General features: G+C 35.9%; 1 protein-coding gene across 3 annotated transcripts in view; it reads right to left on the bottom strand.

Annotated features, from left to right (window-relative positions):
* The window catches only part of LOC115851029 (CD302 antigen), a 129,253-nt gene that overhangs the window by 58,860 nt on the left and 55,728 nt on the right, over positions 1-14,665 (bottom strand). For all 3 annotated transcript variants that reach the window (XM_030852687.2, XM_030852685.2, XM_060302389.1), the window contains 4 exons: positions 14,349-14,509; positions 8,758-8,887; positions 5,347-5,573; positions 1,022-1,187 (listed from right to left, as the gene is read on the bottom strand). In XM_030852687.2, the coding sequence (XP_030708547.2) occupies positions 1,022-1,187; positions 5,347-5,573; positions 8,758-8,887; positions 14,349-14,509 (684 nt within the window). The remainder of the gene's footprint in view (positions 1-1,021; positions 1,188-5,346; positions 5,574-8,757; positions 8,888-14,348; positions 14,510-14,665) is intronic.

The raw sequence follows: 14,665 nt of genomic DNA, 5'->3' as shown, positions 1-14,665 counted from the left end.
ATTGCTTTAACCAAAGCAAACAGAAATAATTTAAAATCTGACATCTAGAAAAATCTGAATTCAGCATTTCTTTTTCATTTTATGAAAAGGCCACAGATTCAAAAAGATGCAAATAGAGATATGCTCTATTCAAAGCCAATCACACTGATTCAACACATGGTAGAGACTATGCAATATTTCTCCCAGCTCACAGCAACTCCCTTTGTGAAGCAGTGTTTTTTCTAACCACAAACCCACAAATGTGGGCCCCTGGAAGCTGTAAAACCACTTTCCTCCGACTGGGCTAGAGACGGCATATCTGACTTAAGTTGAGTCTATCAGATTCTCTCTTTCAATTCTTTTCAGATTTGAAAAGTGGAATTCAGAGATAGTCAATTCATCTCCAGTTACGGCTAAAATTGAAAGCTGCAGAGCTGCCATGTTTCACCATGTGCAGAGAGAAGCAGGAAGTGCAGAGAGAAGCAGGAAGTACATAAAGAGAAGAGTGCAGATCCACTGAGAGAAACAGAAAGGAGAGGTGCAAGACAGCATCTCTGGCTTTGAGATCCCCTCTCCTCGGGAGGCTCAGCTCTATCCCCATTTCTGAGGATCTAAATTTTCCTTTGGGCTTAAGCTAGCGTGAGCTAATTACTGTTAGCAACCAAATGAATCTTAACAGTGACTCATAAAAGAAATGTTAAGCATTGATGATAAGAATTCCCACAAGTGTAAGTTTTCCATAAGAATATAAACACAAAGTGTATGCAAAATGAGGCTAACAAGGACTTAAAACTCAAAGGTCAATTACTATCGTCAGGTGACAAAAATAAAACATCTAAAATAACAAATTAATGACAAAATATTTAACATATAATAATTCTCCTCAAATACAAATTTTCACAACAGATTTTGTTGTAAAAAGGACATGATTATAATTACTTTATAATTTTAAAACCAGATTTTACAAAACCATTTCCTCAAAATTCCACTACTCATGAGACTGATAACAATTTAAGAATTAAAATATTTGAAATTAGCATACTTCCTGAATAATAGCAAATAGCGCCTGGTTGATTATTATCGCAGTCAGATGTTTTCCAGAATCCATCAGTGTCTAATACTACACAGTCTTCAAGTTGTTCATTATTTTCTGCCCAGCGACTAAATTGAAGATGTTTCCCATCTGACCAACCAAAGTTGAGTTCATCCTGTATGGAGCAGAAATATATCTTAAGTGGTTACACTTCATGTTATCCCTATTGTATGATTTTGACCCTTGTGGTCGATCTAATAATTTTTAAATTTGTTTAATTTTATTTATTTATTTTTGGCTGTGTTGGGTCTTCGTTGCTGCACACGGGCTTTCTCTAGTTCTGGCGAGCTGGGGCTACTCTTCATTGCAGTGCGTGGGCTTCTCATTGTGGTGGCTTCTCTTGTTGCAGAGCATGGGCTCTAGGCATGCAGGCTTCAGTAGTTGTGGTGTGTGAGCTCAGTAGTTGTGGTGCATGGGCTTAGCTGCTCCGTGGCATGTGGGATCTTCCCAGACCAGGGCTTGAACCCGTGTCCCCTGCACTGGCAGGTGGATTCTTAACCACTGCGCCACCAGGGAAGTCCCCAATCTAATAATTTTTAATTTTATCTTATGTTTAGCACATATTTACACAGCTCTTACTACATACCAGGCATTGTTTTAGGTACTCTGCAAATATTATATAATCTTCATAACAACCATACGAGATAGGTATTATTATTATATCCATTTTACAGATGAGAAAACTGAAGTCATGTAATGTGCACAGTCACACAGAATGTAAACCACAGTGTTGGGATACAAATCCAGGCCGTTAGGCCCTGGAGTCCATGGTCTGAACCATTATGCTTTGCTGCCTCACACATAATTGGAATCATTGGTTGTTGGAAATCAGAAAGCTAAAATGGAGTGAGGACCACTGTAAGCTCTGATTAACTTAGAGATAATATGTAGTAGTGGAAAGAACACAGGCTTTAGAGCTAAGCATACCTAGTTTTGAATTGCGGTTCGGTCACTTGTTAGCTTTTGATTGTGGCATTACCTTGCCACTTTTCCATCCCTTCATCTATTAAATGGATGTGACACTTAATCTCATGGGGTTGGAATTAATGGGGTAACGTGTAAGACACATAAGTCAGTGGCTATCTGGTACACAAGAAGAGCTACAGAGACGTCAGCTCCCTTCCTCTTAAACCTTCAGGCCCTGTGGATCTCACGCCACCCTTTTCACATTTGTCTTTGAAGAGAAACGTCCTTATTCACTACATTCTATTGTGCGCTAGAAGTCTGTGAACATCTATCTTTACATCCTGACAAGGGCCTGACCACCCACCTGTCTTGAGAGAGGCTTTACAAGGTAGGTACAGATGTGCAGGAGATGGATTGTGAAGTACAGGCCTGCCTGAGTTTTCCTGTGGTGCTGCCAGAGCACCAGCCCTTCCACACTGACCCACTGAGCTATGCTTTCCTGAGGCCTGGGGCAATTTTGCATCACTGGTTTATTTGGAATATTGGGCCAAAGGCCACACACAGTCTCACAGTCTCCTTCGTGAACCAAAACTAGCAAATGTGGCCAAACCTCAACACCACCAACTGTTTCATTCAGAAGTGTTCTCTACCAGTGTTCCAGTTGTAAACTTATGGCCAGTTAATCTCTAAACCAAGTGGCCTCAAATGTGGCCCTTTGCCCCTGTGATGTTGCCTGTACTGAGTATTACCCTGGATTCCTTCCCTCTTGTTGCACTCCCAACTAACCCAGGTCCCTGGGCCTTTGGAACTTCTGTTCCTTGTGGATAAGTCATCCCACTCCCACCATCTCTTTACTGAACACTAAATCTCTTTATTAAGACTGTAAGTATCTCTTCACTAAATTCTAGACCTTGATTGATCTTGATTAAAACCTGTCTTTTCTAATAGAATAAGTTCCTTTCAGCATCCCCAAGGGAAGGCTGCTTGTTTTTTTTAGTCTCAGATATCACAGAGCCATGAGAATGAGGTAGTGGGTATTTTTATTTCCTTCAGTCATTTCCTTTGAGGTTTATGCCCTTCTTGTCTGACATTCACTGAGGTCTTGGCAAACTCCCAGAGTCCTTCCGTCTCTCTGACATTCACTTTGGTCTTGGCCCCCTTGCTCCTTCCTGATATTTACTAAGGAGGTGTCCCATGCCCTGCTCTGTCCTCCTGGTCCTACCACTGACTTAGGGACGTCTATGTTCATGTGGATGACTCACCCCGTTCCCAAGCCTTCTTGACTTCCTCTTCTTCTATGGACTTTCACTTCTATGTACTCGAGTGACCTGCTCTCACAGCCACACTCCAGACCTTCTATAACCCAGAACTGCTGCACTGCAGACACTGTAAACATGCCTCGGTCCAGACCAACATCATTTCCTGCATGAATGTCTACAAGAAACTCTAACTGGTCTTCTATCTCTGGACTGCTCACTTCCTTCCCCAGCTTCTGCCCAGCATAGTTTTTCTCAAGTCAAAATCTGATATTGTTACTACCATGTTTAAAATCTTTCAAAACCTTCCCATTGCTTTCAATGTAAAGTTGTATTTACTTACACTCTGCCATGTTCCAAAGATTTCAGGCAGCTCATGAAGATACAAAAGAGCGAGCTATGTAAAATTTAATATGTTAAAGAGCAAAAGGGAAAAGAAAAACACAGGTGATGACTGAAAATAGGATAAGAAAGAAGACCGAAATCATCAAGTGGGGAAATAAAGTTACAAAACTGTATGATCCGAAGTGCCTTAAAAATAAATTCGTGTACATAGAAAAATAACTTGAAGGATATATACCAAATATTTAAACCACATTTATCACTAGATACTGGAATTATAGGTGATTCCAATTTTATTCTTTTAATTTATTCTAACTTCATGATTTTTCTCCAGCGACAATACTGCTTTTGTTTAAAAAGGTTTAAGGTGGTTAAAACTAGGAAATGTGATAACTTAATTACCACCCGCACAAGAGACACAGTGATGGGTTTCACATAATGCCAAACACACAAGAGAAAGGAAGTAAAGCAATGTTATGAAGGAATTGATACTGTGAGGTCTAGGGAAGCAGTTCAAGCTGATAACCTGGCTGGACCTGAGGGTACATTTTAAAATCCAGAATTTTGGAGAAGCTAGTCTTCAAGCAATTTCTAAATACTGCTTCTTTAATTGAGCTTCTGACAAATGCTGGTGGTAGTAAGTCCAGAGTTTGTCAAAGATAATGTTTACTTCTGAGTCTTAAGTTTTAAGTTTTTCATCCATTCTCCAGTTCAACTTGGGGTTTGCGCAAGGACTTAACTTGTCTTCAATCACATTTTCTCCATGCAGCCCTAAAACCATCTTGGTATACTGAGGGTTAGCCTACCATCTACGTAACTCAGGTTTGCTTCATAATGCAATGGACACTTCTTTCCTACTCTCCCAATTACCTTCCCTCCGAGAGTGGATTAGGAATACTGGTTCAGGTGACACTTATCTAACTAGGGCTTTACGGGTCACACACTGCACAGACGCAGGAAGCAAAATTCACATCACAATCTTTATAAATAAGTGACACCCCCATCAGTGCACAACGTACGCAGCCTTTTAGACCAGCCCTATATCTTACTTTTCAATACATGTCCGTGGGCAGAGCACCAGCTTATTACACACAAGGCTCAGAAAAGAGGCAAAAATGGCCTACAATGCTAAGAGGAATGCTACAGCTTTATTTAAAAAAAAAAGATTCCCTATTAATTATAGCCAAAAGCTTTAGTAGCATAAACATTCCTGTTTGTGCTACATGTATGTAGTTTAGTGCTGGGAATTAATAGGAGACTAGCATTCTTTGCTGGGCTATGAAATGAATGAGAAGTACCCAAGATCAGGGCTTGAGATGTGGCAAAATGCTATTCTAATCCCTTTGCAGAGTGGCTTAATTTCACTCTGCTGATTCGGAAAGGGATAAAAAGCCCTTTAATAACGTTCACGGGCTTCTGCTCACCCAACCCCATCTGAATTTTTAATTCTTCCCTCCCTCTCTTCTTTTCATTGGCTGAGGAGACATGGCAGCTCCTGATTCCAGCTCCATCTTCGATTGGAATAAATAAAAAGAAGTGCTCAGCTACATATGTCCATTAGACATTTTTCTTAAGCTAAACGATAAAGCACCTGATCTTTCAACAGTGGAAAGAGGACTGCTGCTAAAAATGACATACCTCATGAAATTCATTCACTGGAGTAAGATTTTATGATCTCTGGTTTCTTTTAGTCTGATATGAGAGATGCTGTGTGCAATAAAAAATGTCACATTCCGTCACCCAATTCTGGCAGTGGGACTGAAAACTTACGTCATGACTGGAGAGTCCAATCCATAAAGAAGTGTTATGAAGGACCGCCTGCACAGTCAGGAAGGCCTGCTGGTAAGGGTCTGTGATGCTCACCAGCTGCATGTTTTCTTTCTGGCACTCCTTGAGAGCATCAGTCCAAGTCAGAGTCTTCAGCACTATTTTGTACAGATTATTTTGATACTTCACAGTTTCTGAAGTATTCTGCAAGGTCTGTCTGCTTTCAATTTCTGTGTGTAAAAGAAAAATAAAGCCACAAAAACCACCTACTTGGCAAGTCATGGGACATTCTTTCAAATTTCTCCCTGTAATAATGTACTTTAGGTATTACTTATCTATTCATTTATTTTAGACTTTGGGTGGGAGAACTAGGTATGTTTTGCTGTATACCTTAGGTAAATTTGTGAACCACAAATTTGTTTTTTACAATTAGAACAAAATTCTGATTTAGTTGATCTGATTTAGGAAGGAGAAAAGCTATAAATAAAAGTAAACTGCAATAGAAGAAAAGCTATAAATAAAAGTAGACGACTTCTAATGGCAATAAGATTACCATTTCAGATGGGTGTCGAATTCTTCCTTTGTTTGAACTGCTTCAACAGGAGGTGTTGGGTGTCCCCTTACAAGTTTTCATCTGGGAGAACCCACGAAAAAATGTATACAACCACCCCTAAGAGGATATATTTGAATTATTGATTTACAGTACCTCTCTGAAAAAGGCAGTTACTAAAAAGTATGAGACAAATGAGCAAAGATTAATTTAGCAAAAAGTTCTTCAGAAGCGCATGGAGTACTCAGAAAACTGTAAGACACTGATGAAAGAAATCAAAGATGAGACAAACAGATGGAGAGATATACCATGTTCTTGGATTAGTAGAATCAATATTGTGAAAATGATCACACTACCCAAAGCAATCTACAGATTCAATGCAATCACTAACTATCAAATTACCAATGGCATTTTTTACAGAACTAGAACAAAATATCTTAAAATTTGTATGGAGACACAAAAGACCCCGAATAGCCAAAGCAGTCTTGAGGGAATAAAACTAAGCAGAAGGAATCAGACTCCCTGACTTCACACTATACTACAAAGCTACAGTCATCAAGACAATATGGTACTGGCACAAAAACAAAAATATAGATCAGGGCTTTCCTGGTGGTGCAGTGGTTGAGAGTCTGCCTGCCAATGCAGGAGACATCGGTTTGAGCCCTGGTCTGGGAGGATCCCACATGCCGCGGAGCAGCTGGGCCCGTGAGCCACAATTACTGAGCCTGCGCGTCTGGAGCCTGTGCTCCGCAACAACAGAGGCCGCGATGGTGAGAGGCCTGTGCACCGCAGTGAAGAGTAACCCCCGCTTGCCGCAACTAGAGAAAGCCCTCGCACAGAAACGAAGACCCAACACAGCCATAAATAAATAAGTAAATACATTTAAATATAAAAAAAGAAAAGAAAAGGGATAAAAAATATATATATATATTGTTCCTGTTCCATTGATCAGGATAGAAAGCCCAGAGATAAACCCATGCACCCATGGTCAACTGATCTATGACAAAGGAGGCAAGGATACACAATGGAGAAAAGATAGTCTCTTCAATAAATGGTGCTGGGAAAACTGGACAGCTACATGTAAATGAATGAAATTAGAACACTCCCTAACACCATCCACAAAAGTAAACTCAAAATGGATTAGAGACCTAAATGTAAGACCTGACACTATAAAACTCTTAGAGGAAAACATAGGTAGAACACTCTATGACATAAATCACAGCAACATCTTTTTTGACCCACCTCTTAGAGCAATGGAAATAAAACCGAAAATAAACAAATGGGACCTAAAGAAACTTAAAAGCTTTTGCACAGCAAAGGAAACTATAAACAAAATGAAAAGACAACCCTCGGAATGGGAGAAAATATTTGCAAATGAATCAATGGACAAAGGATTAATCTCCAAAATATATAAACAGCTCATGCAGCTCAATATTGAAAAAATAAACAACCCAATCAAAAAATGGGCGGAAGACCTAAATAGACATTTCTCCAAAGAAGACATACAGATGGCCAAGAAGCACATGAAAAGCTGCTCAACATCACTAATTATTAGAGAAATGCAAATCAAAACTACAATGAGGTATCACCTCACACCGGTAAGAATGGTCATCATCAGAAAATCTACAAACAACAAATGCTGGAGAGGGTGTGGAGAAAAGGGAACCCTCTTGCACTGTTGGTGGGAATGTAAATTGATACAGCCACTGTGGAGAACAGTATGGAAGTTCCTTAAAGAACTAAAAATAGAATTACCATATGACCCAGCAATCCCACTACTGGGCATATACTCTGAGAAAACCGTAATTCAAAAAGAGGCATGTACCACAACATTCACTGCAGCACTACTTACAAGAGCCAGGCCATGGAAGCAACCTAAATGCCCATCGACAGACAAATGGATAAAGAAGATGTGGTACATATATACAATGGAATATTACTCAGCCATAAAAAGGAATGAAACTGGGTCATTTGTAGAGACATGGATGGACCTAGAGACTGTTATACAGAGTGATGTAAGTCAGAAAAAGAAAAACAAATATCGTATATTAATGCAAACATGTGGAATCTAGAAAAATGGTACAGATGAACTGGTTTGCAAGGCAGAAACAGAGACACAGATGTAGAGAACAAACGTATGAATTGGGAGATTGGGATTGACATATACACACTAATATGTATAAAATAGATAATAAGAACGTGCTGTATAAAAATAAAATAAAATAAAATAAAAATCCAGAAGCACATGGATTAGCTACTTGAAGTTCTCATTACATGGCAAAGGTTTTTTTTTTTAATTGTTTGTTTAAAAACTTACTGTGACCAATGAAAACGATTTAATACCTTTAAAAAAATATCTTTTTGAATATATAGATGATCCCTACTTCTAAGTAAACATTTTACTTTTATTTGGATTATAGGAGGGCATAGACAGTGATCCATTTATAATGCTTCACATCCTTTTTTTTTTTTTGAGTCCTAGATTTAACCGTGATTGTTTATACCGAACTCAGTTAAAAACATTTTTTTTCTCCTCCTTTCCTCATGACAGTAAAATCTGAAAAATTCCAGAGTAGAAAGGAGAACAAAATGCAACCATAATTTACTGTCATTAGATAACACCGATTAACAAACTCCATTGGATACTTAATTTTGATATTTAATTATGGCAATGATCTTGACAAAAAATCACATTCTATTTGAGCTAATTTGACTCACTGAGTCAGTATGGATTTAGTCATGCTAAAATTTTAAGGAAGCTGTATGATTACAAATTAATATTAATTTATAAGTTTTTTTGTGAAAAAGTACTGTACATATCTAACAGCATAAAGTACCATAGTTATCTAAATAATAATCTATACCTGAATATTTCTGACAGAGAGACAGAGTATGGTGTTCACTGCAGGAAGTAAAATTCCACGTCCCAGTAAAAGGTGACTTTTGGAGGTTGAGCATTAGAGCACAGTGGTAGGACCCCTCTTCATCAAAAATCTAAACAAAAAGGCAAATATGTACAAGCAATTATGAAACTAACAGTCTGAAGATCCCAGCAAGGGAACTTTATATTCCAAATTGGATTTTTCTTCCTGTAAAAAACTCCATTAAGGAGCTGACCATGAAATCACTAAGAAAATCCTGATAAACTAACTTTTTTTTTTTTTTAACATCTTTATTGGAGCATAATTGCTTTACAATGGTGTGTTAGTTTCTGCTTTATAACAAAGTGAATCAGTTATACATATACATATGTTTCCATATCTCTTCCCTCTTGTGTCTCCCTCCCTCCCACCCTCCCTATCCCACCCCTCTAGGTGGTCACAAACCACTGAGCTGATCTCCCTGTGCTATGCGGCTGCTTCCCAGTAGCTATCTATTTTACATTTGGTAGTGTATATATGTCCATGCCACTCTCTCACTTTGTCACAGCTTACCCTTCCCCCTCCCCATATCCTCAAGTCCATTCTCTAGTAGGTCTGTGTCTTCTGATAAACTTTCAAAACATGGGAAAGGGCAATTAACTTTAGAAATTATAGAACAAAATAGTGGCGATATTGATGAATACATCTTCAAAACAGATAAAGAAAAACTGTTAGAAGACAAATACACAATTTTAATAATATTTAACACTCTGCTCTCCTTCTTGACGTTGCAAGTAAGCAAAAAAGTAATGACTGTTAATTCAACTCATTAGATGTTTATAAACTTTTTATAATGACAAATGGTGTACCACACAATAGAGAACTCACCTTAAAGCTTTGATCCTATACGTGTCACTATAAAACATCCATAAATAAAAGTATCTATCTAGATTTCATTCTCTGACCACAAATCAATAACATCAGACATGGAAATTTATTCAAAGTATATTGTCCCTATACTTTTCTGTATGGTTGAAACATATCACACTCAGAAAAATAAGAAAAGTAAGCTTATCCCAGGAGCTAAAAAAGTTTAAAAAAAACTGCATACTCCCATGCTATTCAATAAACATTAAAACAAAAATGAAAAAATTATAGGAAAGACTAATATGAGAAATATTACAAGAGATATGAGTAAAACTTTATGTGAAGGCAAACATGTATTATTAAATGCATTCTGATTTTTAAAGGAAAGATGAACTAAGAATTCAATATGAGATTAGAAAATCAGCAAAAATATAACTCCAAGAGAAACAGGATAGAAAAATGTAGTAGTATTTGTATATCTCAAGCAATAGGAGTAGGCGGTGGAGAAAGGGGAGGAAAAAACCAGTAACATACACTAGTTTTTGTAAAAATCTAAATAAGAAAAAGTAAAAACGATTAAAATAAGACATGGAGATTTTAAAAGATAATAGCAGACACGACTTTATTCTAATACATTTGAATATCTACATGAAATAGACAACTTCCTTGAAATATACAAATTAGCATAACTGTTACAAGGAAAAGTAGAAACACTAAAATGTACCAGTAACTTTAGAGGAAATTGAAAATTAATAATAATGCTCATTTTTAAAACTATATGTCAGGTACTGTGCTTAAAAGCTTTAAATGAAATATTTTATGCAATCCTCACATTGTGCTGTAGGAACAACAGTATCAGAACTTACAGATGAAAAAATGAGACTTAAGCAAAGTTAAGTGAATTTCCTAAGGCATACGAAATGGCTGAATGGAATTCAAACTCAACCTGACTCTAGAGTTTAGCCCTCACCTACTACACCAAATCCCTTCAGTATTAAACAATGATCTCTGAACAGGGTTCTAATATCACATGGTTTTGTATACAGTTCCTTCAAACTTTCAGGGAAAGATAATTCCCCAGACTGAGTCATAATTTCAAAACACAAAGGCAGAAAACTACCCAGTTCATCTTATGAAGCTGACATGATCAGAAAAAAAAAAAGCTTAAAAAAATTAACTCTATGAACAGAGATGAAAACATTCCCAAATAAAATTCTAACAAATCTAATTCAGTAGTAAAATAATAACCCACTCTCAGCAACTAGATTTTATGATAAGGAGATAAAAATGGTTTAATATAACATCTATTAATGTATTATACTACATATCCATAGGCCTAATGGGAAAAACTGTATGACAATTTCAATAGATGGTGAAAACAAGTTTTAGAAAATCCACTACTTATTCCTGAATAAAAATTCTAAATAAATGATATATCGTAAACAAAAAGTCCACATCAAATATAATAATGAAAGACTGCAGATATTCCCATTAAAGTCTAGATCAAGTCTAGGATGTTATTTATTACTCCTGGTATTTACCATGGTTCTGGAAGTCCTACCACATGTAGTGAAGCATGAATGGTTATTTGCCAATTATGATTATCTAATTAGAAAACCCAAGAAAATCTACTGAAAAACTCTGAGAAGTAATAAGAGCTTTTAGTAGATGGATGCCTATGAAATAAATATACAAAAATACCCAAATAATAGATTTCCTACATATCAGTAAGACAGTTTTAAAAAGCTGCCATTCTCAATGGCAAAAAGAAAGAGAACTTCTCTAAAAACTTCACTGAGGAATTTAAAAGGAAGACTTGAATCAATGGAGAGATATGTTACACCATATTCTTGAGGGAAAATTAATACAAAGATGTCAATTCTTCCTAAAATGTTGTCAAATTCTTATCAGAAGTTTTCTATTGAATTGTTTAGATTGGAAATTAACTAAATAATTCTAGTTTGTCTTGAAGAATAGACAAAAACAGCTAAAAATATTTTTAAAAGACATACAACAAAGGATAACTAATCCTATTATATTTTTTGAAATATGGCAACATTATAGTATTTAGATCAGTGTGGGAGCTATACAAGAATATGTCTCATACACACACAGATACATACACATGCACACTTCACATATGATAAAAAAGGCATTCTATATTGATTTTAACAGATGGAAGTATATACAACAAATGATGCTAGACAATTGGCCAGGATTAGGGAAAAGGATTAAGTAACCATTGACAACATATGCCATATACCATGGATGTATCATATTGTCAGAACAAAAAAGCAAGCTATAAAACAAAATGAAGAAAATAAAAGCATTCATTTAACTAACATTTACATGAGGGACTTTCTAACCTAAAAGCAATGGAGGGGAAAAAAAGAAATAGAGTTGAACACATACCAAAAAAATCAAGACTTATTTCTGTAATATTTTTGGTATTAGACCTAAAGAAAAAAAAAACCTGTGAAAATATCTGCAATAAATGCAAGAAACACAGGGTTAGCACACTTAGTATTTACACAGTCATAAAATCAATAAGAAATACATGAAGGCTTTGATAAATTGTCAAAGAATAAGAAATTCACATTGGATGAAATTCAAATTATTACTGAATTTATATGTTTTCATTAGAAATCAGAGCAATACAAATGAAAATATGATATCATTTAAACTATCAAATTAGCAAGAATTTTAAAAAGACAATTCTCCTTAGAGCATTGTAGTAGAAGCAATGCAGTAGAGAAGCTAAGAATGCTGACTCTGCAGACTTGGATTTAAATGCCGACCCTGCACGCATACCCTGCATGATTTCTGGGAAGTTACATGACTCTCTCTGTTTGTCTCCACATTTCTAAGATAGGAGAGGAGTACAGACTGTTTCACATCTATTGTGCAGATTAAATGAAATAATGCATGTGATGCATTAGCAGAGTGTCTGACACATATTAGCTGCTCAATAAATGTTGGAAATTATTAACACACTGGTATGAATAGAAAAGTAATCAAAATATATTGCTGACAAAAATATAAACTCATAAACCGTTCTGGAAACCAATTTGGTAACCAGAGTTTTACAACTACTTATATTTTTTGATCTGGCTATATCACTTCCTAAATCTATCTTAGGGAGGTAACCTGAAATATACGGCAAAGATTATGCATGAAGATGTTAATTGCAGCACTATTAAGAATTATGCAAAACTGGAAACAGCCAAAATACCCAGCATTGTTTAGGTAAATGATGGTATATCTATCAAGAAATATTGTGCAGCCATCAAAATGCTTATCAAGCACATCTTTTAATGGCATAAGAAACTACTTATGATATAATACTAAGTGAGAAAAGTAGATACAACAGTATATATACTATGATCTTATCTATGTCAAGAAGACAATGTATAGAAAAGCCCTAGAAGAAAAATGCTGAAATATTCATTGTGATTTCCTAGATCAGGATTCAAATATGGTTTGAGACTTATTTAGTAGCTCATGAAACCAGTTCAGTGGATCTTGATTCTTATTTGTGACAATGAAATAGAATAGGATAGAACACAGAAAATAGGTTGACTAGACTAGATCAGACTAGAGTAGAATAGAAAAGAAAGAAATATAAGCTCTAAGGGTAAGTATTATTTCCTGAAACTTTTGTTTCAATTCAATATTATATTTATATCTATGTGCTGAATGGTAATTTAAATTTATTTCTTACTATGGGTCATGAGTTAAAAGTTTAAAAGCTACCAGCCTAAGTATAAGCAGGATAAGGGTTGATATTTTTCTTTATTTTGTTTACTCTTCTATAACTTCCAAATGTTCTACAATAACCAAGCATTATTTTGATATTTACTTTGTACATAATTACACATGTTGCAGAGTTCCCTTTACCACCAACGTCAACGTTGAGCAAAGTGCCATTGCATCAGGAATATCAGTTGATATTGTCTAGGATGTACTTTTGGAATTCAACTTTAAAGTTAATCTCTTAATCTTTGCCTTTTGTGCAAAAGGTGGTTTGTATCCAGTAAATAAGGAAGACAGAAGTAGTGGGCAGCAATATCATGGTACAGGGTAACTACTGTTGATATAATGCCTTCTTCCATTCTATAGCTTCTTTACATTTAGATCTTAGGGAAAAATGATCACTAACCACAGACTTTGTACGTTTTAACCTCAGGAGACTGAGGCTGACAGCTCCAAATTCCAAGATGACAAGTAAAGCATTTATATTAGCTTCTATTTGTAACTCACTATTGATGGTTTTACATGGTTATGAAATAAGTGCTATGGAATCTGATACTACTATGAAAAACTAGGGCATCTACGTGAAGGCTGTGGAAGCTCTGTTGTTATTCTTCTTGTGACAGCATTATTGATATAATTCATAGATGGTATAATTCATTGATTTAAAGCATATATTCTATAGTTTTTAGTATATTCACAGAGTTGTGCAACCATCACCCCTAATCAATTTTAGAACATTTTCACCACCCCAGAAAGAAATCCCATATGCTTTAGGCCATCACCACCAATCCTTTTAGCCTCTTAGCCTCTGGCAACCAGTAATCTACTTTCTATCTTTATAGATTTGCCTATTTGGACGTTTCATATAAGTCGACTCATGAAATAGGCCCTTGTTCTTAATCCAATAATTTGTGGAAGACTCAGGTATTTCATAGAGCTACGTAGTTTACTGATTAAAAAAAAAAAAACCTTACATTTGTTGGTATTCTCAGCCTCCGACCAACCAATAATGGGTGAAAGTTACTGTATGTCAGCTCTCTGTTATCCATCCATTTGTTTATCTTCTCATAGGCAGTCCAGCGCAAACCAATCCATAAAGTAGCTTCCATATCCGGAAGCAAGGATGTAATAAAATCTGTCAGAAAGATTTTTTTTTTTTTTTTAAATTTGACTTATTCAAATTAAAGATATACTAAAAATGTCAATGAATACCTCTTGCTTATCTAACTACCAGGATAATCTTTCACCTACTCTGTAAAAAGTAATTTAATAAGATTCTTTGTATGTGTTA

The sequence above is a fragment of the Globicephala melas genome, chromosome 7 (assembly GCF_963455315.2).
Source record: "Globicephala melas chromosome 7, mGloMel1.2, whole genome shotgun sequence".
Taxonomy (NCBI): Eukaryota; Metazoa; Chordata; class Mammalia; order Artiodactyla; family Delphinidae; genus Globicephala; species Globicephala melas.
This window is presented reverse-complemented; position numbering and strand designations above follow the sequence as displayed.